Source organism: Narcine bancroftii, chromosome 4, assembly GCF_036971445.1.
Source record: "Narcine bancroftii isolate sNarBan1 chromosome 4, sNarBan1.hap1, whole genome shotgun sequence".
In the NCBI taxonomy this organism is placed as follows: Eukaryota; Metazoa; Chordata; class Chondrichthyes; order Torpediniformes; family Narcinidae; genus Narcine; species Narcine bancroftii.
Window position 1 is genome coordinate 191,701,196 of NC_091472.1, and position 26,803 is coordinate 191,727,998.

The window sequence follows — 26,803 nt, forward strand, 5'->3', positions numbered from 1 at the left end:
TCTCCGTAACCTTTAATACCCTTATACTGAAGAAATGTATCTAATTCCCTCTTAAATATATTTAATGAACCTGCTTCTACTGCCCTCTGTGGCAATGAATTCCACAGATTCACCACCCTCTGGGTAAAGAAATTCCTCCTCATCTCGGTCCCAAATGGTTTGCCTATTATCCTCAAACCATGGCCCCGGGTTCTGGATTTTCCCATCCTTGGAAACATCCCATCTGCATCCACTCTGTCCAGTCCTGCCAGAATTTTATTTGTCTCTATGAGATCCCCTCTCAATCTTCTAAACTCCAGCGAGTACAATCCCAATTTGTGCAATCTTTCCTCATAAGTCATCCCTGCCATTCCAGGTATCAGCCTGGTGAATCGCCTCTGCACTCCCTCCATTGCAAGAACATCCTTCCTTAGATAAGGTAACCAAAACTGCACACAATACTCCAGGTGTGGTCTCACCAAGGCCCTGTACAGCTGCAGTAAGGTATCCTTGTTCCTATACTCAAACCCTCTTGATATGAAGGCCAACATACCATTTGCCTTTTTAACCGCCTGCTGTACCTGCATGCTCGCCTTCAGAGACTGGTGTACAAGTACCCCTAGGTCTCTCTGCACTTCCCCATCGCTTAATCTATCGCCATTCAAATAGTAATCTGCCCTCCGGTTTGTATTACCAAAGTGGATAACCTCACATTTATCCTGCTGGGGGATTTTATGGACGGGAGTCTGAGATTGTCCAAACACCAAATTTAATTCGTGAAATTCGCCTTGGCAGTGGCCAGGAAATGCACAATGGTTACTGGGAAATCTGACTCTCAGCTAAGCACAGCTAGATTGCAGAGATGTGTTCCCCTGGAAAAAATTACTTACAACTTGAGAGACACATTCATTGAGGTGTGGCAGCCATAATTGTGACACATCAAAACACAAGTGTGATTAGCTTTCCCAGGGAATACAGCGAATAACAGGATCACACAAGCCCTGAACTACTGAGAACGAGGAGACAATTTGGAAGCCCTGCTGGTTCCCCCCCTTTTTTTCCTTTCATGTATTTGTATTGTTATTTTTAATAATTGCTTTTTATGCTTTTACTTGGGTTGCAGTGGGTGGGAGGGTGAAGGATGAGGGGGGGTGAGGAAAGGGAAAGGAAAGGACTCAGCAAAAAATGACCTGTAAAAGGGAAGGATTGTTCCTCTATAATACCTGCCTAATACGAGTCTGTAAAATTATAAATAAAATTTTTCAAATAAAAAAAGAAACTCATGCAGATAATTGGAAACAGTGCACCAAACTATAAACATTGTTCACTATTTGATAAAAACACTGCAGATAATAGAAAATAAGCAAGCATTTCTTTCTTTGCTGGTCTCTTGTAATCATGCCAATAAGGTGTGAAGCAAATAACCTGGTCTCTCAAAAAATGTGACCTGCTACCAAACCAGAGAGCAGCTACAAATGCGACTCATTGTCCCACCCTACATTCAACACGTACACACTCAATACACAAAAGAAGAAAATAACCATCCAAACTTTGGAACATGCATCACTATTTGTTATTGGAACTGGTGATAATTTATTTTATTTAACCACACAAAAGCCAAAGTCAGAACAGCTGACTCAAGAGAGTGAACCCTCACAAAGCAACACACCCCAATAGCGTACCTGGTAAGGTACTGAAAATCTCTGCCAACTAGCTGGAGTGCTCACAGACGATTTCAATCTCTCATTGCTGCAGTTGGAGATACCCACCTGCTTTAAAATTGATTATGGACTTCAGAAAAGGGAAAATCAAAGAACACAAACCAGTCCTCATTGAGAGGTCAACAGTGGTGAGGATAAAGAACTTCAAACTCCTAGGTGTCTACATCTTGGAAGATCTATCCTTGGGCCATCATGTCAATGCAATCAGGATAAGGCTCACAGCGGCTATATTTTGTTAGAAGTTCGAGGTTTGGCATGTCATCGGAGACTTGCAAATTTCTACAGGTTTACTGTGGAGAGCAGTGCAACTGGTTGAATCACTGTCTGATAGGGAAATGCCAATTCACAGAACAGGAAAAGGCTACAGAGGGTTGTAAACTCGGCCTGCGTCATCATAGTTAGAGTCTTCATTCCATTAAGGACATTTTTAAAGAGGTGGTATCTCAAGAAAGCTGACTCTCATCAAGGACCCTCACCACCCAGGTCATGGCCTTTTTTCACTGCTAACATTAAGCTGGTGATACAGGAACCTGAAGATGTACATCCAATATTGCAAAAACTGCTACTCCTCCTGCACCACCAGATTTCTGAACGGACAATGAATCTAGACACTACCTTGCCTTTTTTTCTCCTTTATTTGTACTAATTATAGCAATTTAGCACCTGTAATGCACAATACCGGTGCCACAAAACAACAAATTTTGCAACATGTTTATGACAACAAGCCTAATTCTGATGCTGACCCATGTGGAGGCTAGGAAGAAAAAAAAAATCAGAACTTTTGGTGAGAGGCTTGTGGCTGAGACAACTAACTATGTAACGTATGTAATCAACTTGCAATTTAATGCTATTGGTAGATTCCATCCAAGGTGCACAGAGAGGGGCAGAATGATTGAAATTCAAACTGTGTAATTTTGGGGCTTAATTTAGGGTAGTGACATGGATATTCCCTTTATTACTGAAAATCCAAAGGACCAATTGAATGGTTAAAAAAAATCAATTTAAAATAGATGTTGCTTTAAATATAAAACAGCTATCTTTCTGTATTGCATTTAGCACTAAATATTTAGTATCTTCCACATTACAAATATTCTCACAACTACTTAATTACAAGACCTATATTGAAACTCACTTTTTGCACTAAATTTCAACACTAAAAGCTAATAAAGACTTTATTTTATTATCACAATTTAATTCTATTGTAAAAATTATTCTGGACATACTTACTACAACTGATGTAAGAATATGAACCATACGCATGTTTGCATATATTCCATCATACTGAATCTGAGAAAAAAAACAACATATCAATTAATGCTTAGAAATAAGATAATAAGTGCACATGCTCAACTAAAACAAGTACAGTATTCAATAGATCATGCTTTCCTAACATTTAATAATGTTGACCACTTATGTAGAGATCGACAGGTTCAAAAGAAATCATTCCAGTTTTTCCCAAAAAACACAATTCTGAATTTTATTCAAATTAATGATTAATACTAAATTTGCTTCTACGCAACCTTTCGTTAACAAAATAACCTTCACATATTACCTGCCTTTCTCAATCCTGTTAATTCCTTTCAAATGTCACCACTGAGACCCATATTGTATACTTTTCTATTCTAATGGTCAGAACAAATGAAAATAGACAGTAGAGTCTTTTTTTTAAAAAAAACTGCTTAAAAACTGTTCCTATTTGAGATTTTGTATTATATAGCAGTAAATCTCTGAAGAATACCCAAGTAAAGATCTGGACCCATTGCAATTCACCCATCGTCACAATTGCTCCACAGCAGATGCAATTTCTCTGCCTCTCCACTCCGCTCTGGATCACCTCAAAAACAGCAATTCATACATACAGCTGCTTTTCATAGGCTACTGCTCGGCCTTCAATACCATTATTCCCTCAGTTCAGTTCAAGAAGCTATGAACTCTAGGCCTCTCTACTCCCCTCTGCAACTGGATTCTCGACGTTCTCGTCGGAAGACCACAGTCAGTATGCATTGGAAACGTCTCCTCACTGATCATCAACACAGGCGCACCCCAAGGATGCGTGCTTAGCCCATTGCTCTATTTATTATACACCCATGACTGTTGGCCAGGCACAAGTTTGCCGATGACACCACAGTTGTCTGCAGAATCACAAACAGCAATGAGGAAGCATACAAGAGGGAAATGGAGCATCTCAATGAATGGTGTAATGACAACAACCTTGTGCTCAATGTCAGCAAAACCAAGGAGATGACAAAAATAAACTCGAGGGTTTGTTAACTCAGCCTGCGATATCACAGGCATCAGACCACTCCATGGAAGACATCTACATAAGGTGGTGTCTTAAAAAAACAGCTTCTATCCACAAAGGCCCCCACCACCCAGCCCATGCCCTCTTCACTCTTTTACCATTGGGGGAAAAAGATACAGGAGCCAAAATATGAACACTCAATGGCACTAGGACAGCTTCTTCTCCGCTTCCATCAGACTCCTGAATAATCAATGAACCAAATACACTATATTTTATTTATTATTAAGTTGAAGAGTAGAGCGGTCATGTTGCAACTCTAAAAATATCTGGTGAGACCACAGAATATTGTGTTTAGTTCTGGTCACCTCATTAAAGGAAGGATGTGAAAGCTATGGAGAGGGTGCAGAGGAGATTTTCCAGGATGTTGCGTGGACTGGAAAATAAGTTTTTAGGCAAGGTTAGCAGAACTGAGACTTTTCTCTTTGGCGCGTAGAAAGATGAGAAAACATTTAATAGAAGTTTACAAGATTATGACAGGCATAGATAAGGTGGACAGCTAGTACCTGTTTCCCAGGGCAGGAAGAGCAAACACCAGAGGGAAGTTTAGGGAAGACATCACAGACAAGTTTTTTTTAAATATATGCAGGGAGTTATGGGTGCCTGGAATGCCTTGCCAGGGATGGTGGTGGAGATTGAAACATTAGGGGCATTTAGGGGGGGGGAACAGCACATGGATGAAGGAAAAATAGAGGGTTATGAGGTAGGGAGGGTTTAGTACTTTCCTCCCCCAAAGGAATTATGGGTCAGCACAACATTGAGAGCCGAAGGACCTGTACCGTGCTGTAGTGTTCCATGTTCACAGGAAGGATCTCTAGACTGACTCACAAGGATGTTGCTAGGACCAAAAAAATTTTGAGTTCAAATTTATTGTCAGAGTATATACACAACATTACATACAACCCTGAATTCTTTTTCCCACAGGCCAGGCAGAATTTTTAAATTACCGGTAATGTTTTAGGCGGGTACTTTTCTTTCTGAAGTGCAAGAGGCCGAGGGGTGACTTTATAGAGTTATAGGAAAGCATGAGGGGCATAGAAAAGGTAAGTAGTTCTCGTATTTTTCCCAGGGTAGGAAAAAGTTTAAGGTGAGAGGGGAAAAATTTACAAGGGACCCGAGGGGAACCAAATAATATTTTACAGGATTTGGGCAAGAATGCTCAATAAAGGTGAGTGGAAGGAATTCAAAGTTACCTTTGAGTGGGAATAAAATCTTTGTAGAAGTTGAGAAAAGATATTCCACAAGTATCAGTGTTTGGATCTCTGTTGACCATAACTTGCATTAATAACTTGCAAGAATGCTCAATAAAGGTGAGTGGAAGGAATTCAAAGTTACCTTTGAGTGGGAATAAAATCTTTGTAGAAGTTGAGAAAAGATGTTAATAATTTAGTCTTGAAATCAAAAACAATTTCTACATTTGTTGTTGATGCCTTATATTACAGAAAGCAACAAACTTCTGAAAGATATTTTTAAAACCTGAAAAATTAGCAAATGATATTCAGCAATTTGGCAGGTGGAATTGAGAGGTCATTTGTTATTTGCAAGGTTTGAATTTAGATGGGAATCAAAGAGATCTTGAGTACAAATACACTAGTAAATGATAAACAGGCTGTTAAACAGGTTAAAAGGAGGCTGAAGAGTAACCTGGAGGTAAAAAATATGACCAAAGAAATCAGAGAGAATGTATCCATGTGAGCAAAATTAGAGAGCATTAACAGTAATCACCAAAAACAAAATCAAGAATTCAAAAAAACCGCTGCTAGACCTGCTGAGTTCCTCCAACACTTTTGTGTTTTTACTACTTCCCTAAAAAATATTGAGAATATGAAACTCACTGAAAAGGGTGTATACAAGAAGAATAGAATTTCTGGGAAGTTAGACTGTGTTCGAGAAAAAAAGCAATAGGTGATTATTGTAGCGGACTGCCAAATGGGCCATGCCCAAAGCAGCAACCCAACACCGGGAGCCCACGGCCTTCACTCTTCTAAGTCGGCACCTGACTCAGCAGCACGCTGCTTCAGCACCCCATCTGATGAGCTGGCTAGTGGCACCCAATCAGGTGGAGCTAGAGAAGCAGCCACACCCGGGGATGAGAGGGGCTCACCGATTGGCCGCACCCCAGAGAGCATAAAGCAACAAATCCCAGGAAGCAGATCGTAATGCCACCAGTCGGGTGGCATGATGACGTCAGAGATGAGCTTCTGAGCCCTTTATAAGCAGAGTTGCCAGAACAATAAAACAGTGTTGATTTCACTCCCATAGTGTGCATCTGTTCTTTAAGTATAACCTCTGCAGGAGTAGCAGCGCTACAGTGGTGACTGACTGTTCTAATCACCAGCCTGCAATCAACGTGGTCTCGTTGAAGCTGCCCAACTTCTGGACATCACAGCCATGGGTGTGGTTCCAGCAAGCCGAGGCACAGTTCGCCGTATGGAACATCACTGCTGACAATTCCCGCTTCTACTCCGAGGTCGGCACCCCCAAGCAGGACACGGCAGCACACATTACCGACTTCCTCTGGAACAAGAGAAGTATCAGGCCATCAGGGAGCTACTAACTCAGCTTTTCAGGCTTTCACAGCACGAACACAGTGCCCTTCTACTACACATGGTTTGGGGGACAGGGCCCCATCCACCTTCATGAGTGACATGCTCGCTTTGAATGATGGCCATGCTCCTTGTGCTCTATTCGACCAAATTATGCTGGAGAGGTGACCCAAGGACATCAGGCTACTTATAGCCAAAGAAGACTTTGTGAACCCCTGAAAGGGAGTTGCCACCACATGGCCTCTTCTCATCAATATCGCCCACCAGGAGGCCGTTTGACAGACCAACCAGCAAGTCTTTCTCCAAGCATGCAAACACGGTGAACCATATTGCTTCTACCATCAGCGATGGAATGCTGAGGCTCGCCAAAGCCAATCTCCCTGTGGATTCCCGGGAAACACCAACGCTGGCCACCGTTAGTGGCTGTGGCAGTTGGCCTACAACAGCCTTCTCCACAACTGGGAAACAGTATCAGGCCGAAGCTTCCTGGTCAACACTAAGGCTGAAGTCAACATCCTCCCCCCTCCACCTCTGACGCACACCACAGGAAGGCAGGACGTGGGTTATGGGCTGCCAATAACTCTTCAATACGGACTTACAGCACCCGTACTATCCCCCTCCATTTCAGCAACCACCACTTCACTTGGCAATTTTAGCAGATGCCCACCAGCCTCTCCTTGAGGCAGACTTCCTGAGGGCCAACTGCTTCCTCGTCGACGTCAAGGGCCATCACCAGCTAGTACATGCAAAAACCTTTCAGACCCTTGCACTGGAAGGCACCAAACTCACTGCTCCCCACCTACACTCCAAGCAATGAGTTTGCAATAATTCTAGCCAAGTTCCCCAACATTGCGATGCCACACTTTAACTCCACTGAGCCTGAACACAGGGTAAGCCATCACATCCTTACTAAGGCCCCCCACTTCACATCAGAGCACACTGCCTCCTGCCAGATACACTCAACCTCGCCGAGGAGTTTTTTTTTAAATAAATGGAGGAACTCGGCATTGTCCACTGCTCCAACAGCCCCTGGGCCTCCCCCCCTCCACATGGTCTCCAATCCTTTGATGCCTTGGGGACTATGTGGGGACTACTGCCGGCTAAATGAAGCAACCACGCCGGATAGATACCCCATCCCCTATATTCAGGATTTTCCGCAAACCTGCAGGGGGGACAGATATTTTCCAAAATTGACTTAATCCATGGCTATCATCAGATCCCCGTCCACCCTGAGGATACCGCAAAAACTGCCTTTATTACACCATTAGGGCTGTTCAAATTCACCAGAATGCCATCCGGCCTAAAATACACCACATAGACCTTTCAAAGGCTTATGGATGCAGTGGGCAGGGATTTGAAGTTTGTGTTCATCTACCTCGATAACATTCTGATTGCAAGCTGTGACCCTGCCAAAAACACCACTCACATCAGATTGAATCAGTTTGGCCTGACAATTAATCCAGCAAAATGCCAGTTCGGCAAAGACTCAATTGACTTTTTAGGTCACAGGATCAACTGCCATGGAGCTAATAACACTACCCGACAAGTTAGATAGAGGCCATTCGAGCATTCCCCAAGCCTACAACAGTAAGGGGACTACAAGAGTTTGCCAGCATGGTGAATTTTTACTGCAGATTCCTGCCAGGGGTGGCTCGCACCATGAAACCTTTATTCTCCCTTATGACCAATACGAAGAAGGTGATTTCGTGGAACCAAGAGGCATCCGATGCGTTCCAAGCAACAAACGATGCCCTGGCTTACGCCGGCCTCCTGATACACCCAAAAGCTGATGCCCCCACTGCTCTCACAGTGGACACTTCTGATGCAGCAGAAGGGGTGGGGGGATTCTTAGAACAATGGGTGAATGGACACTGGCAAACCCTTACATTTATCAGTAGATATTTGCAGGAACCTGAGCTGAAATATAGTGCTTTGTTAAGAGAACTCCTGGCATTGTACCTGGCAATCAAACATTTTAGATATTTCCTTGAGGGCAGGAAGTTCCTTTTTTTTTAAACAGACCACAAGCCCCTCACCTTTGCCTTCACTAAGGTTTTTGACCCATGGTCAGCCAGGCAACAAAGACACATTTCTTATATTTCAGAATTTTCTACTGACACTCAGCATATTGCAGAAAATCCAACGTGGTGGCCAATGCCTTGTCATGTCCCACATTACAGGCGGTACACACCTCAAGTTCTAGCATTGACTACAAGGCCCTGGCTGAAGCACAGAGAGCAGACAAGGACATTGACGTATAATTGCAGTGTGATTACTGGTCTCCAGTTGGAGGACGTACAGCTTGGTCCGGGTGAGCAGACTGTCCTGTGTGACACATCTATGGGTAAGCTTTGTCCCATCATTCCCACTACCATTTGAGGCCATACACAATCTGCCACACCCCACCATCAAAACAACCATCAAAATGGTTGCTAGTCGATTTGTTTGGTATGGCCTCCAGAAAGAGGTCAGCCAGTGGGGCCAGGAATTGTACATGGTGCAAGAACTCGAAAAACCATACACACATTAAAGCCTCCCCACAGTCATTTCAGCCATGTCCACATAGATCTGCTAGCCCCCTACCAATATCCAGAGACACATGCTACTTACTGACCTTAGTAGACAGGTCGACCAGATGGCCAGAAGCCATCCCTTTGCCAGAGACCTCTACGGAAATGTGCGCCAGGGCTCTCGTGCACAACTGGGTGGCTAAGTTCGGGGTTCCAGAGTATATAACCTCAGACAGGGGCTTCCAATTTACCTCAGGCCTCTGGTGTAATCTCACTAATACCCTGAGTACTCAGCTCCATCATACCATGGCTTACCATCCTAAGGCCAATGGTTTGATGGAGTGATTCAATAGCTCCCATGGGTACTCCTGGGGATCCAGGCCGCTCCTAAAGAGGACCTAGAGGTTTCCGCAGCCAAAATGGTATATGGCACACCTTTAGTGATTTCAGAGGAATTCCTTTTCGCTAAAGACACTCGAGACGATTTCCCTGCGGCCACCTTGTCCCGCCTGTGGGACCGTCTGGACATACTCGCCCCGACAAAGCCAAATCTACGCGGCTCATGGACGACATTTGCGCGGCTCATGGGCGACATTCATACCCAAAGAATTTGAGACTTGTAAATATGTATTTGTCAGACACAGGGCACAGACTCCCACTACAGAGACCTTACAAAGGCCCATACAAAGTAATACAACACAATTAGTCAACATGTCTTTTGGATATTTTGGGGGGGTGGGGGGGGTGAGGGAGAGACAAACGAGACAACCTGATCCATGACCCACCCCCACGCCGAAGGGGCAGGTCTCCCAAGCACAAGGCTTCGACTAGCGCTTATTCTGGGGGGTGGGGGTGTAGCAGGCCACTGAATGTGACATGCCCGAAGTGGCCACCCAACACCAGGAGTCCACGGCCTACACAGCCAGCTGAGACGGGCTACACTCTTCAAAGTCAGCGCCCCCAACTCAATAGCATGCAGCTGCAGTGCCCCACTCTGATGGGCTTGCCAGCGGCAGCCAATCAGGTGGAGCTAGGGAAGCAGCCACACCCAGGGATGAGAAGGACTCACTGATTGGCCGCTCCCCAGATAGCACAAAACAATCACTCCCAGGAAGCAGATCGTAATACCACCATTCGAGTGGCAAGATGAAGTCAGAGATGGGCTTCTGCGTCCTTTATAAGTAGCGCTGCCAGCACAATAAATCAGTGTTGAATTCACTCCCATAGTGTGTGACTCTTCGAGCATAACCTCTCCAGCAGTAGCAGCCATTACATTATAATAATAAATTTAAATGAGGAAATGCAGAAGATTATGATAAATTTAAATGAAGGCAGAAATGAAGACAGGCTGAGCTGAATGAACAATATTTCCCAATTATCCAGTCAGTGCCCATTTCAAAAAACAGAAAAGTTAGTCCCTGACTCATACAATTAATTTTGCATGGCAGCTTCAAAGATTTTGCATTGTGTGTAATGAAATATTTAAGATACAACAATGTTAACAGGCCCTTCTGACACCCAACCCCGTGCCATCCAACTACACCCATATGACTAATTAATCTACTAAACCCGTACATTTTTGGAATGTGGGAGGAAATCGGAACACCCAGAGGAAACCCACGTAACCACAGGAAGAACAAACTCCTTACAGTGTCGGATTCTCTCCCTGGTCACGTCAAGTGTAATGGGGCTGAGCACCAACTGCTACTCAGACTGAAGTTAACATTGGGTGATTGAAGATCTTTTTAAATCAAGCATTTTTTAAATTCTTGGGTTCAATGGATAAGCATGACAGTCACTTCACACATTCATTTACTAAGACTTTTCAATTACACAACTCAAATACCTAGAAATATTACTCCAAAATACAAGGTCTACAGTGATCAATGTGCCTAAGGGTACATTTTAATGACCCTTGATATTACAACAAGAACTTGAACTTCAACTGACCAATTTAATTCACACTAAATTAACATGATAAAAATTAAGTTGGAACAAAGTATGAAAATGTTTCACAAAAGCCAATGAAACAAACCATAGCTCAAGAACTCATGCATTTGTCCATTGGAACCTTTGAGTAAAAAAAAGTGCTTCATGGTTAAGGCAATGCTGTTACAGCGCCAGCAAAAAGAGTTCAAATCCCACGCTGTCTGTAAGGAGTTTGTATGTTCTCCCTGTGTCTGCATGGGTTTCCTCAGGTGCTTCGGTTTCCTTCCACCATTCAAAACATACTGGAGGTTATAGCTCAATTGGGTGGCCCAGGATTATGGGCCGGACTTGTTATAGCGCTGTATGTTTAAATTTTTTTAAATCCTGACCCTATGGTTCATTCTTACCTCAAAATTACAGCATATTAAAGCTGATTGTGGGTTGGAGGAAAAATGATCCCATTTTTCAAGTTATAATCTAATTTTTCTATACCCTATTAGCCATAATCACACTTGTTTTAATTTCCTAAAATATTCGTGTTTACATCACAACAATGATTTTCAGATGGCTGATCATCCTCTCAACATTTTGAGCAAATTGTCTATTTTGCACTCACAAATTGACAAGTCACAATGATCATCAATAAAAATCAACCAGCATGCAAATTTTTCTTATGACCAAGGTTAATGCTTTTCCTTTAAAGTGAAAGATGGCACTATAGTAACTTGTCCATAACTGGTAATGCCCTCATGGTAATAAATACTTTCATTGCTTCCCTTCCACTCATCATGCTGTTAAACATGCACAGTTTCAATTTTGTTTCTATCTATCTGAATCACATGCCATCAAACTGGCTTATGCAGCGTAATCAACATGACTGTTGATTCTTTACAAGCAGTCATCAGAAAAGTGCTAACGATCCATTTAATGAAGCAGTGGCCCATTCATGAATTACCTTGAGATTTTGTTCAAACATTAGGCCATTTCATGTCACGCCTCCGCATGGAGGCCGCTTCAAGAGCAGATCGAAAACTTAAAACTTACTTTTCAGACAAAAGCCCTAAAAGGCTGCTCCATCATCCCATTCACATCAAGAGGGCCTCATAGCACCCTCCGGAACCGATGGAGGCAGGGCGACTAGTGCCATGGCAGTCCCCATCGTAAATATGTGACATTCCCAGAACAGTTCCAGCTGCATGGAGGACTATGGGTAAGGAAGACGGCCACTGCTCTGCCGCATTTTGAGCTGCAGAGAGTGGCCCTGAACACCAAAGTGTCCCAGTATGACTGTCACAGCCCGCACTGGCCGCCCACCGACAGCCTTGCCTTGAGGGGGTCATGAAGGGGTGAGTGGGGAGATGACATCATCATCAGCCTGCCCCTAACCAACCGCTTGTAGCGGCTGCACATTCATGTCAGGCGGCAGAGATTATCCTTCCCAGAAAAAGGTTGGAATCAGTGCCTTGGAGCCGGCATGGCGCATTCAGAAGGTTGCGTCTTTAGCCATAAGACTTATATTTTTGCTTGGTTCTAACAAGTAAAATATCAGCATATTCTCTAATGTTTACTGGCAACTGCTTAATAGTCCGTCTGAAATTTCACTTGCTACTTATTCAGGTGCCTAACCTTGTATCCAAGATTCCGAACACCAAGAACCTCCAAAATCCAGCACATTTTTCAGTAATGAAAAAAGCTCTTGTGGCAGAGTGGTTCCAGCTGTGTGGAGCATTATGAGTAAGGAAGATGGCCATTGCTCCTGCATTGAGCCAGCCACAGCCTGCTTCTCTCCCACTGGGTGCTCGGGGCCAAGAGTCACCTCTCCACCAAAGGTAAGAGGGGACAGGGGATCTGAGCCAGTTTTACTTTAAAAGATCATAATATCACGAGCATGTTTATGATATTTATTTAAATTTATTTAAATTCATTTAACACCCTGCACCCCGTTTCATGCAATTTTGAAACATCATATTTGCTTAAATAGACTGCGATTTTAAAATTATTCCAAAATCTCACAAGATTCTGCACAATGGCAGGTGTCCAGGCCCGACAATCCCGGATAAAAGGTTAGGCATCCATATCAATATCATAAGATGTACCAGGGTCTTCAGCCTGAGAACCTGCTGTCAGCTTTGTGCTACTGACAAGTATACACAAAGCAGCAGACATCTCAATTACTTGAATACATAAGTAATTTTTTTGAAGAGTTTGTTTTATTCACCTGGTGTTGCTGCATCGAGAGTATCATTATGTTTAATTTACAAGAACACAAGATGCAGCATCTAGCCCTAATACAGCTTGCAAAAAATGGTATGAATTCCTCTACATGAGTGTTAGATCTCTCTGAAGGGTCAATGTCATCCTGGAAAAGCATGTATGGGTGGGGGGGGGGGGGGAGGGGGCGGTGGCAGTCCTTCTGAGCAACTTTGCTAGAAGTACACAAGACTTCATAATTAGCTTGCTATCTTTTCAACATTAATAATATTGCTATATATTTCTGAACAGGACATAATAGATAAAGCATAGATCAACTGAATAACTTTTGATGCTTATTTGTCAATTAAAAATGGAAAGCATCATTATTTACCAAATAGATTGCAATTCAATGACTCTACATTTCATTTCGACACATCTTGCATTCTTCTAAAAGCAAAATTACCTTTCTCACCAGAATGAATAACCTCTGTTACAGCCCGGAGAACAAACTTGTCATTAAATAGTTTCAAACATTATGCAACAAATGTTTAATTTATAGAAGACAGACTTCCAATTGCAAGTCTACACTTTTGATTCAAATTAGCTGGGCAAAACACTTATTGGCTGGAAGTAACAGTAACAGGTGTCACTATGCAAGTTACCAATATGCAATTACAAATTATATCAATAGCAAATCAAATTAATTACCTTCAGCCACTCATGAACATTAAAATGTAACTATATTTAGTGGATACCTATATAAACATTAAATCATCAAATATTAAAGCACTACACTTACTGTAGGCTGCGGAGGTCCTTTTCCACTGCTGCGTCCTCTGAAATGACATCATTAGATTCACGTTAGGATCACAATTAACAGCAAGGCAGTATAATATTGAATATGAAAGTCCTTCCGACTAGAGTTGAACAAAGTTCAAATATCATAACTCATTACTGAAATAAAGAATATTTTGCTCCTAAAGTGTGCGCATATTTATTTACTAATAAACAAACAGAACTCAGTGATACTCGGACATTCAAATGAGATAGCTTTGACAGCAGACAAGCCTAGAGGGAGGTCTTAACTGGTTGCCAGAGCAATTCTGGAACCAAGTCGCCACCAAGACATTTTATAAGTACAGTAAAAATCCCCAGTATTCAGAATTCAAGCACAAAAATAATAAAACCGAGGAAATAAATAGATAAATATTTAGAATGTTTAAAATTGTAAAGGTAAATGTATTCTGCTCCCATCTTCACCAATGTGTTTCAAACATTCAGCCCTGGCCTCAGCAGCCGTTTGAATAAAATGGCGGTGCCTAGGATGAAGAACCAGCCAATGCTGCTGGGGCAATTCTCCCAAAGTTTCTCCCTATCCCTGCCTAATGTAGTTAAGAATATTAATTTAATAATATTCTTATTATTAAGGCTTTATCTGTAAACCTGGAGGGTGGGTTTTGTCATAATTAAACCCATGGCATGGTTGGTGAAGCTGTTACCCCAGCACTGCTACAGAGCCAGCACCCAAGGTTCAAATTTAAATTTTGTAAGTTATAGGAATTCCCTGATTTAAGTGAACTTTACAGGTAATTAAGGACAATTCTGATTTTTTTTCAGATTACATTGTGCACTGTTTTTATCTTTTAAATGGTTTATTCTTATGCAGGCATTAGTTAGGCATTGTAAAAGTGTGTCTCAGGCAACCAGAAAACTTGCATATTGAACATTCACAATCCCCATAGGTGCCAGATACTGGGCATTTTACTGTACTAAAAGAATCTTCTTTTCATCTACAAAGGGATCATTTGAAAACTGGGATGACGAGTAAAATTCAGATTCCTGTTCATGTTACCATTACTTACCTTCACCCAATTTTAACTATATTTCAAACTAAGATCTCAAGATCTCATAATTGATGTATTAACACATCAATGGAAACCCATGCTCCATTCACGTATGACAACAGTAATACTTAGGCAGGAGAGCAGCAGGCACTTGTGGCTTGTTACTACGGTCAGGCCATATGATATGCATTATAGATTTATCCTTGTTTGAGAACTATTGTGATGTGAATTACTGCAATATTTTTGTTTAACTGTACTCGGAGCATGCAACTGTTGTGTTAAGTAAGCTTATTTCCTACAGATCAAAATATGAATGTACACCAATATTCCAATAATCTTCCTGGTTTTCCTCAGAATTTTATTGCGTCTTTCAATGACTAACGAGGCCAATGGCTCCAGGGACCTGGGTTCATTCCTGGCCTTGGCTGCTGCCTATATGGAATGTGCATAATTTCTCAATTAACACATGGTTTTCCATCAGATGCACTAGTTTTCTTCCACATTCAAAAGATACAAAACCCCGTGGGTTTAAACTGGATTTCCAGGAGTTTGGGAACTAGAGTGCCAGAGCAGAAAGTAGGGTGGAGAAGGAAAAAGACATTAAAACTGTATACAAATACAGAAGTTGAAGATTGTGTGTGGTGGAAAAATTGGTATCAGGTGCATCCATTTCAATGCAAGTATTATAGGGAAGGCAGACAAGCTTTGAGCATGGATTGGCACATACAATTATGATTCCATCAAGGACATCTACAAGAGGCGGTGTCTGAAGAAAGCAGCCCCTATCTTCAAGGACCCCCACCACCCAGGCCATGCCCTCTTCACTCTACTACCATCGGGAAAAAAGCACAGGAGGGTGAAGATGAACACTCAGCAGCACAAGGACAGCTTCTTTCCCTCTCCCATCAGATTCCTGAATGAACAATGAACCACAGACATGGCCTTTGACTTTTTTTTTCTTACACTATATTTTTAAAATTTATTTTGTACGGTGGTTTACATAAATGCCTGCACTACGATGCTGCCACCAATGAATTTTGAAACATGTTCATGACAGGATGGCAGCTCAACATTCTAGGGTTCCATTGTGTCTGACGCAATAGAGTGGGAGGAGAAACATTGCTCATCAGGGAAAATATCACAGCTGAGCTCAGACAGTAAAGACTAGAGGGCTCATCCACAGAGGCTATATGGGTGGAGCTGAGGAATGGGAAAGATATGACCACATTAATGGGATTGTATAAACCACCTAATAGCATGAATTGGAGGAGGACATTTGCAGGGAGAGAGCAGTCAGCTGCAGGAAACAAAGTCGTGACAGCAGGTGATTTGAACTTTACACATATTGTCTGGAACTCCCATACCGTAAAAGGGTTTGATAGCTTAGAGATTATAAAATGTGTTCAGGAATTTTTTCTAAATCAATATATCGAGGTACCAACTGGAGAGAGTGCAATACTGGATCTACTATTAGAAAACAGGACAGGTAAAAGAAATATATGCAGAGGAACATTGGGTCCAGTTGTCATAATGCCATTGGTTTCATTATGGATAAGGTTAGGTCTGGTCCTCTGGTTGAGATTCTAAATTGGAGAAATGCCAATTTTGAGGAAACGAGAAAGGATCTAGAAAGCAAAGATTGGGATGGGAAGTTTTCTGGCAAGAATTTGCTCAGTAAGTGGAAGGACTTCGAAGGTGAAACTTTGAAGATGCAGAGTTTGTATGTTCTAGTAAGGATTAAAAGGAAAGTTAACAGTATAAGGAACCTTAATTTTCTCTGATTAAGAGAGGTGTATAGCATGCATAGACAACAAGGAGCAAGTGAAGTATTGGAGGAGCATAAAGAATGAAGGAAAAAAACAAGAGGGAAATCAGGTGGGATAAAAGACACAAAGTTGCTTTGACAGGGAAGGTGAGGGAAAATCCTAAAGAATTCTACAGGAATATTAAGAGAAAAAGGATAGTATGGGACAAAATTGGACCTCTTGAAGATCAATGATTAACTATGTATGGAACCAGAAGAGATCATAAATGATATTTCTGCATCTATATTTAGTCAGGAAACGGACAAAGAGTCGAGGGAAATGAGGCAAACAAGCAGTGAGGTTATGGAACAATGCAAATTAAAGAAAGAGGTGCTTGCTTTGTTAAAGCGAATACAGGTATCTAAATCCCCAGGGCCTGACAAGGTATTTCCTTGGGCCTGACCAGTTATTTCCTCAGGCCTTAAAGGAGGCTAGTGCAGGGGACCTGGCAGATATATTTAAAATGTCCTTAGCCATAGGTGAAGTGCCGGAGGATTGGAGGGGAGATTATATTGTTCCGTTGTTTTAAAAAAAAAAGCACCAAAAATAACCCAGGAATATAGGCTATTGAGCCTGACATCAGTAGTAGGCACATTATTGGAAGGTTTTCTAAGAGATCAGATATACAAGTATTTGGACAGTAAGGTACTGATTAGGGATAGTCAGCATTGCTTTGTGCGTGGTAGATTGTGTTTAACAAATCTCAGTTTTGAGGTTACCAGGAAATTTGATGAAAGAAAGGCTATGGATGTTGACAAGGTCCCACATGGGATTTCAAGGTTCAGTTACTTCTGATGAACTAGTAAACTGGATTCGTCATTGGCTTTATGGGAAAAGCCAGAGAGTGGAAGAGGAGGCCTGTAACTAGTGATGTGCCTCAGGGATCAAAGCTAGGTGTACCATATTGTTGTCTGGCATCCATATCAATAACCTGGATAATAATGTGGTAAAATGGATCAGCAAGTTTACAGATGACACAAAGACTGAAGATATAGTAGACAGCAAGGAAGGTTTTCAAAGCTTGCAGAGGGATCCAGACCAGATGTAAAAATGTTCTGCAAAATGGAGGTGGAATTTAATGCAGCAAGTATAAGGTGTTGCAATTTGGAAGGACAAACATGGTACATAGTAAGATATTGAAGAATGTGATAGAACAGAGGGTATCTGGCTACTCAGATACGTAATTCTCTGAAAGTGGCATCTCAGTCAGATAGGGTTGTAAAGAGAGCTTCTGGCATGTTGGCCTTCAAAAAGCCACACACTGAGCATAGAAGTTTGGATGTTACAGTAGAGTTGAACAAGAAATTGGCATGGCCGAATTTGGAGAATTATGTACAGTTTTGGTCACCCAATGACAGGAAAGATGTCAATAAAATTGAAAGAGTGCAGAATATATTTACTACAGAGAGTGGTGGGAGAATGGAGTCAGCTGCCAATTGAAGAGGTGAATATGGGCTTAATTTTAACATTTAAGAAAAACTTGGATTGGTACTTGGATCGGAGGAATATGGCGGAATATGGACTGGGTGCAGGTCAGTGGGACTAGACAGAATAACAGTTCGACAGACTAGAAGAGTCAAATGGCCTGTTTTCTGTGTCGTAATGTTTTATGGTTCAATGCAATGATTAATCTAAATTTCCATTTAGTGAAGGTTGATGGCAAAAGAATTTAAGAAGAGTGCTGGTTTCAAGAAAATGAGAAAAGCAGGATTACAGCAATTGACTTTTGGGAGGCAAAAGACACAATTGGCGAAATGTCCTCCTCCTGTCTGAAAGAATTTAGAAAACAGGCCATTAAGTTTGGAAAAACTGTACAGTTCCAAGTTTTATTATGAAGTTAAACAAGAAAGTATGCAAGCACTGTAATTGCAGTTTAATACACAAAAGTGTTGGAGAAACTCAGGAGGTCACATGGTGTTCTTTGTCTAGCAAAGATACATAACCAATGTTTCAGTCCTGAGCCCTTTGTCAAGATATAAGCAAAAAGTAGGCAGGTGTCTAAACATAGGAACATAGGAAGTAGGAACAGGAGTAGGGCAAAAATGGCCCATCGAGCCTGCTCCGCCATTCAATACGATCATGGCTGATCTAATTTATGACCTAACTCCACCTACCTGCCTTCTCCCCATATCCCCTAATTCCTCTATCATGTAAAAATTGATCTAACCGAATTTTAAATATGTTTAATGAGGCAGCCTCAACCACTTCCCTGGTTAGAGAATTCCAAACATTCACTACACTCTGGGAAAAACTATTTTTCCTCATCTCTGTCCTAAATCTACTCCCCTGAATCTTGAGACTGTGTCCTCTCATTTTAGTTTCCCCGGCCAGCTCAAAAAACCTTCCTACATCTATCCTATCCATACCCTTCATAATCCTATATGTTTCTATAAGATCTCCTCTCATTCTTCTGAACTCGAGCGAATACAATCCTAGACGATTTAATCTTTCATCATAAGTCAACCCCTTCATCCCAGGGATCAACCTAGTAAACCTCCTCTGGACTGTCTCCAAAGCCAGTATATCCTTCCTCAAATATGGAGACCAGAACTGGACACACTACTCCAGGTGCGGTCTCACCAGTACCTTATACAGTTGCAACATTACCTCCCTATTCCTGAATTCAATTCCTCTAGCGATGAAGGCCAGCATTCCATTTGCCTTCTTAATGACCTGCTTCACCTGCAACCTAACTTTTTGCGATTCATGCACAAGCACTCCCAAGTCCCTCTGCACAAAAGCATGCTGTAGTTTTTCACCCTTTAAATAATATTCAGCTCTTTTATTTTTCTTGCCAAAGTGGATAACCTCACACTTACTAACATTGTACTCCATCTGCCAGACCTTTGCCCACTCATCCAGCTTAACTATATCCCTCTGCAGACTCTCCATATCCTCATTACAATTTGCTCTTCCACTCAATTTGGTGTCATCCGCAAACTTGGCTACACCACATTTGTCCCCTCCTCCAAGTCATCAATGTAAATGATGAACAGTTGTGGGCCTAACACTGACCCCTGCGGCACCCCACTTACCTCTCTCTGCCAACCTGAAAAACTCCCACTTATCCCGACTCTCTGCCTCCTGTCAGACAACTAATTTTCAATCCAGGCCAATATACTTCCCCGGACTCCACTTTCCTGTAACTTACTGATAAATCTCTTGTGCGGCACCTTATCAAACGCTTTCTGGAAATCCAAATATACAACATCAACCTGTTCCCCTCAATCCACTGCACCCATTATATCCTCAAAGAATCCTAACAAGTTTGTCAAACAAGATCTTCTCTTTCTAAAACCATGCTGCGTCTGCCTGATTGAACCCTTACGTTCCAAAAATTTCACTATTTCATCTTTAATGACGGCTTCAAGCAATTTTCCAACTACAGGCGTCAAGCTAATTGGCCGATAATTTCCAGTCTTCTGCCTACATCCCTTCTTAAAAAGTGGCGTGACATTTGCTGTCTTCCAGTCTGCCGGGACCTGCCCAGAATTCAAGGAATTTTGGTGTATGACCACCAATGCATCAACTATAACTTCTGCCATTTCCTTCAGAACCCTTGGATGCATATCATCAGGACCAGGTAATTTGTCTGGCTTTAGTCCCATTAGTTTCTCCATCACTACTTCCTTTGTAACAACTATTTTATCAAGGCCCTCCCCAACATTCGCATCCTTAACTCCGCATTTGGGCATGCTGGACATGTCTTCCACCGTGAAGACTGACACAAAATATTTGTTTAATGCCTCGGCCATTTCCTCATTTTTTGCTACCAGTTTTCCTTTCTCATCCTCCAAGGGTCCTATGTTAACTCTGGCCACCCTCTTCCGTTTTATATATTTATAAAATTTTTTGCTTTCTGTTTTTATATTTTGTGCCAATTTACTTTCATAATCCTTTTTCCCATTTCTTATTACCCGCTTTGTAACCCCTTGTTGTCTCTTGAAGTTTTCCCAATCTTCCAGTTTCCCACTGCTCTTTGCAGCTTTGTACCACCTGCGCCTTCAATTTTATACTCTCCTTTATTTCCTTTGTTAACCACGGTTGATTTTTCCCTCCCTTGCTGCCCTTTTTCCTGACCGGAATATATTTTTGTTGAGCATTACAAAATATTTCTTTGAAAATCTCCCACTGTTCCTCAACTGTTTCATCAATTAGCCTGTGCTCCCAGTCCACTCTGCCCAATTCCTCCCTCATCCTCTGGTAGTCACCCCTGTTTAAGCATAATATATTAGTTTTAGATCTAACTATTTCCCCTTCCATCTGAATGAGAAATTCAATCATACTATGATCGCTATTTCCCAGATGGTCTCTTGACTATTACATCATTTACTCTACCTATTTCATTGCACAACACTAGATCCAGGAGAGCATTTTCTCTTGTGGGTTCCTTAACATGCTGCTCAAGAATGCTATCGCGGATACATTCTATGATGTCCTCTTCTTGACTCCCACGACCAACTTCATTTTCCCAATCTATGTGGAAGTTAAAGTCCCCCATGACTACTGCCGTATCATTATTACATGCCTCACTTATCTCTATTAATTTTCTGTGCCATTAAACTATTGTTATTTGGTGGGCGATAGATAATACCCACCAATAATTTTTTCCCTTTGTTATTCTTTATCTCTACCCAAATGGACTCAACATTATGCTCTTTAGATCTTATACCATTCCTCACTACTGCCTGGAGCTCATCTTTGATTAAGAGTGCAACTCCATCTCCCTTACCATCCTATCTATCTCTTTGCACCACCTGATACCCTTGAAAGTTTAATTCCCATTTAGGGTCACCTTGTAGCCATGTTTCCGTGATGGCTACCAAATCATAGGCATGGGTACCGATTTGCACCTCAAGTTCACTAACCTTATTTCTAATACTGCGGGCATTCAGATAAAGTGCCCTTATGCTCTTTTTCCTTTTAATATCTAGTGGCTTCTGTAACCTTTTCTTTTGATTTTTCTGCCCACTATTTTTCTTTGTAATTTTCTTAAGATTATCATTGACCCGAAAACTCACTGCACCATCTGATTTTTTACTTTCTCCTCCCAACATTACTTTTCCTATTTTACTTTTCCTGGCCATTACTTTATCTTCCCTACCCTTTTCCCTATCACTCTGGTTCCCATACCCCTGCCAAATTAGTTTAAACTTTGCCCCACTGCTGTACCGAACATACTTGCCAAAATGTTGACACCTTTTGGATTTAGGTGCAACCCGTCCCTCTTGTAAAGATCATGCCTTCCCCAAAAGAGATCCCAATGATCCAAGAAGCCAAATCCTTGCCTTGTACACCAGCACCTCAGCCACACGTTCATTTTCCTTATCCTTGCATTCTTTTCATCACTTGGATTTGGAACAGGTAGTAATCCCGAGATCACCACCCTAGCGTTCCTGTCTTTCAGCTTTCGTCCCATCTCACTGTAATCCCTTTTCATTACCTCCTCCCTTTTCTTGTCAATGTCGTTTGTACCCACATGTACCAAGACATCAGGCTACTCTCCCTCTCCTCTCAGAATATTTTGGACCCGATTTGTGATATCTCGTACCCTTGCACCAGGGAGCCAGCACACCATGCGGGTATACTTATCTGGCTCACAGAACCTCCTGTCTGTACCCCTGACAATGGAGTCCCCAATAACTACTGCATACTCCTTTTCCTTTTCTTTTGCACCACTCTGCCAGGCTCATTGCCATTGACCTGGTGCCCGTGGCTATCTTCTGTCCGGTCATCTCCCTCAACAGAATCCAACACAACATAACTGTTGCTGAGTGCGATAGTCACTGGTGTGCTCTCCATTTTTCTTGCTTTTTTCTTTCCCCTCCTGACGGTTTCCCACTTACCTGACGTGGGTTCTGGAGTATTTAAATAAAATGGTGGCTGGGGGTAGGGGGGTGGAAGAGGAGCACCAATACAGACCAACAAACAAGAGGACACAGGTAGAAATCGGTGGGAGGGCAGAAGAGAGAAAAAGGCTGGGAAGTGATACAGTGGAACCCTGATTTAACGCAAATCCAGATATAACACAATGAGTTATTGGGCGGGAACCTTGGGCTGCTGCTGGGAGCAGGAAGTGGTTTTACTAAAAATCAATGTGTTTTAATTTCAACTGTATCTACAATGATTTATTGAAACTCTTTTTTTCGTGATGCGATTTTTTTTTTGGACCCAAACCATCGCATTATAACGGGGTTCCACTGTGGGGGGGGTTCTCAACAGAAACCAAGCAATTCGATGTTAATGCCATCTTGTTAGAGAGGGCCCAGATGCAATATTATGTGTTTCTCCTTCAATTGTGGGTTTCCTCAGATTGGCAGTGCATGAGGCCGAGAACAGACATGTCAGTGTGGGAGAGTGGCATAGAAATGAAACAGTTGGCCATTGGGAGATCCCTGATTTTGCAGTGGGCAAACCAAAGGTGCTCAATTAAAGTATCTCCCAGTGTGCATAAATCCACTGCATCTGGTGGTCAAGTTGTGGGCTTCTCGGCATCGGAGAGGCATTGCTCAACGGTCTTCTGGATTGCACGTCAGGGTTCAGAAAGGAATTTCCAAGATACTTTAGCCCTCTCAATTAGTCCAAGACATTTGGTGCCTCTTCATTGATACTGACCCACCTGGATAGCAATGCTTCATACGCCAAGCAGCTGTTCATCACTTCAGCTCAGCATTTAATAGTCATTCCCCAGAGGCTGGTAAAGAAGCTGTTCGCGCTAGGACTCAACATCGCCCTCTGTAAGGGGATTCTGGACTTTAACAGAAAGACCACAGTCTGTACAAGTCAGTAGTAGATCACTGAACACTGACCACTGGTGCACCTCAGGGCTGTGTGCTCAGCCCACTCCTATTCACACTACTAACCCATGAATGACTGCATCTCCAGATCCAGTTCCAAGAGCGTCATCAGGTTTGCAGATAATGCAACAAGAGTCAGCCTCATCTGCAACGGGAATAAGTCGCACTAGAGAAGAGATGAAAAATCTCGTGAAATGGTGCGAGAGTAACTTCCCAAGTCTCAATGTGGATAAGACAAAAGAGATGATCGTGAACTTCAGGAGGACCAGGAGCAACCACACATAAGCAACTCTGTAGTAGAGAGAGAGAGTGAGCACCAAATTCCTTGGAGTTCACTTAACTAGTGACCTATTGTGGACACTCAACATCTCCTCACTAGTCAGGAAGGCACAACAGTGACTTCACTTCCTGAGAAGACTGAAGCGGGCAAGGCTACCAGCCACCATTACGTCAACCTTCTATAGGAGTTCAATCGAGAGCATTGTGGCTAGCTGCATCACATTGTAGTATGGTTACTGTACAGAAATGGATCGGAGATCAATCTAAAGAACCATGAGTGGTAGAGAAGATCAATGGAATCTCTTCCCCCCCCCCCCCCCCCCCATTGATGTGATCTACCAGGATCATTGTCTAAAGAGGGCACACAAAATCACTGAGGGCGCCTTCCATCCAGCACACAACTTTCAGCTGCTCCGGTAGAGAAAGATATATAGGAGCATTTAAGCCAGCACCACCAGGCTGAGAAATAGATGCTTCCCACGGGCAGTGAGAATACTCACTGACCCAAGGAACTGCTCACAGTAACCATCCAAGACTCTCATATTTAATAAACAATATTTATTTGTATAGATGAATACTTGTCCTGCATATGTATTGTTTGTATATGTATGTGTTGTTTGGTTGTACGTCTGCATGTTTTGCACTGAGGACTGGAGACCGCTATTTTCTCAGGATGTACTTGTACAATCAGATGTCAATAAACTCGACTTGGGTCTTCCACCAAGTTACGTGATCACTGTGCACCATAATGCTCTGTTGCATTACAAAACCAAAACAATATACAACTTGTACTCAAACATCGTTGGTCTCCAATTTCATAAGGAAAATATAAAATCCAAGGGAAGATGCTCAAATAATTGATGTGCTTCATGCATCTACCTTCACCATAAAATTTCCAATAGCTCTCCAACTTTACACTGATCTTCACCATGCGCCAATTTATATATTCCAAATAAAACTAAACAAATTGTTTATAGACGTGCATCTTTAACTTTTCAAAGAGATCCTTAGACCTGTGAGTCAAGGTGGGGTGGGGGCGGGGTTTAAATCTATGTTCCAATTTATTTAAAACATTTTTTGCTTAATATATACATCAACAAGTCCTGTGTTTTTCTTATACAGGGTACCCAATCACTACTGCAGTTTAAAAAAATATTGCATGCACACTATGATTTTTTAAAATCCAACAGATTCATTAATCATAGTGTTCAAGATATTATAAAACACAAATGAGAATATTTGCCAAATGTATGCAAATTTGAATTATTTATTTTGCAAAAAATGCTGGTTAAATTCAAATTAGAAATTCAAAAGTATTTGCTATGTTAACAAAACAAATATAAAGGCCAAAAGTTTAAGTTCAATGAACTCAAAGGTTTTATTAACAATGAGGAGTCACGTGATGGAGTAGTGGCCGGTAAGGTAACACCAGCCCTCTCCAGAAAAGAAGAGAAAAAGTGAAAAAGAGACGAAGTTCAATAAATATAAGAAATAAAAGACAAAGTTGTACAGAAAAGAAAGAAAATGGCACCCAAGAAGGAAAAAGTAAAAACGGGAAAAAAAGATGCCAGAAAAGAAAGGACAAGGCCTTACCTGGACAAACAAGGAGCAGTGGTGGAGAAGAGCACCCGATCTCCGGGGTTGGTGACGGCCCTGCAGAGTCGCGACCCCCCCGACCAATGGACTGCAAAAATGGCTCTCTGAGCCAAACAAAAGTGCGCAACTGCACATGCGTGAGGAATCGCACATGAGCAGTGTGCAATCTAAGGAGAAGGAAAACAACGGGAAGGGGGCTCAGCCGAGGAGCGGGCAACCACAGCGTGACCAGCTGAGGGATGCCCAACACCAGGGCTCTCAGCTGGAAGAAAAGGAAAGCGGTAGGAGAGGGAGTAAAGTACCAGGTGAGAAAGAAAGTCGACGGGGAGAAAGGAAAGAAGAGCAGCAGCAGGAGGTTCAACAGATGAGTAGCCCAGAAGAGGAGGACCAACAGCAAGAGGCCAAGCAAGAAGAAGCCTAGCAAAGTGAGACAAGCAACTCATCAGGAAAGTCAGAAGAGACGCAGATACAAGGAAGAGAAGAAGACACAAACACAGGTACAGGCATAGAAGCAAACCAAGATCTTCAGAGAAATAGAAAGTAAAACAGATGGACAGAATATAGATGAAGCTTTTTTTCCAAGAACAAATGAGAGCATTAAAACAATGGTTGTCATTAGAATTTAGTGCAATTAAAAGAAAAATGAAAAGAACAGAAGAAAAATGCAAAGATTAGAGCTGGTCATGACAGAAATAGGGAAAAGAGTAGAAAATGTGGAAGAACAAGAAATGGCTGTAGAAATAGAAGTAAACGACTTAAGAGGAAAATTGGAAGAAATTCATAAAAAAATTCAAGAGTCACAAGAGTTGTTAGCTCAGAAAATTGATATGTTGGAAAATTATAGTAGATGAAACAACAAAAATAGTGGGCCTGAAGGAGAGTGAAGAAGGCACAGACATGAAGGAATTTAGAAAAGAATGGATCCCAAAGGTCCTGGGAATGACAGAAATGCAGGAAGGAATGGAAATAGAAAGGGGACACAAAACACTAACTCTGAAACCACAGACACATCAAAAACCAAGATCCATTTTAGTAAAAAAATTTTGAGATATACGACAAGAGAAAAATTAGAGAAGACAATAAACCATTGGAATACAAGGGTCAAAAAATATTTTTTTACCCAGACATAAGTTTTGAACTCTTAAACTCTTAAAGAAGAGGAAAGAGTTTAATACAGCAAAATCGATCCTATGGTAAAAAGGTTATAAATTTATGTTAAGAGATCCCGCTGCGCTTAAAATATTTATCCCTGGGGAGCAAAACAGATTGTTCTCGGATCCGGAGGAAGCGCAAGAATTTGCAGAC

At 41.9% G+C, this 26,803-nt stretch overlaps 1 protein-coding gene across 5 annotated transcripts in view; it reads right to left on the reverse strand.

Moving 5' to 3' along the window:
• Positions 1–26,803, reverse strand: part of atxn2 (ataxin 2) — a 151,368-nt gene that overhangs the window by 108,970 nt on the left and 15,595 nt on the right. For all 5 annotated transcript variants that reach the window (XM_069933386.1, XM_069933383.1, XM_069933381.1 and 2 more), the window contains exons 2-3: positions 13,977–14,013; positions 2,928–2,987 (exon numbers count right to left, since the gene is read on the reverse strand). In XM_069933386.1, coding sequence (XP_069789487.1) covers positions 2,928–2,987; positions 13,977–14,013 — 97 coding nt within the window. The remainder of the gene's footprint in view (positions 1–2,927; positions 2,988–13,976; positions 14,014–26,803) is intronic.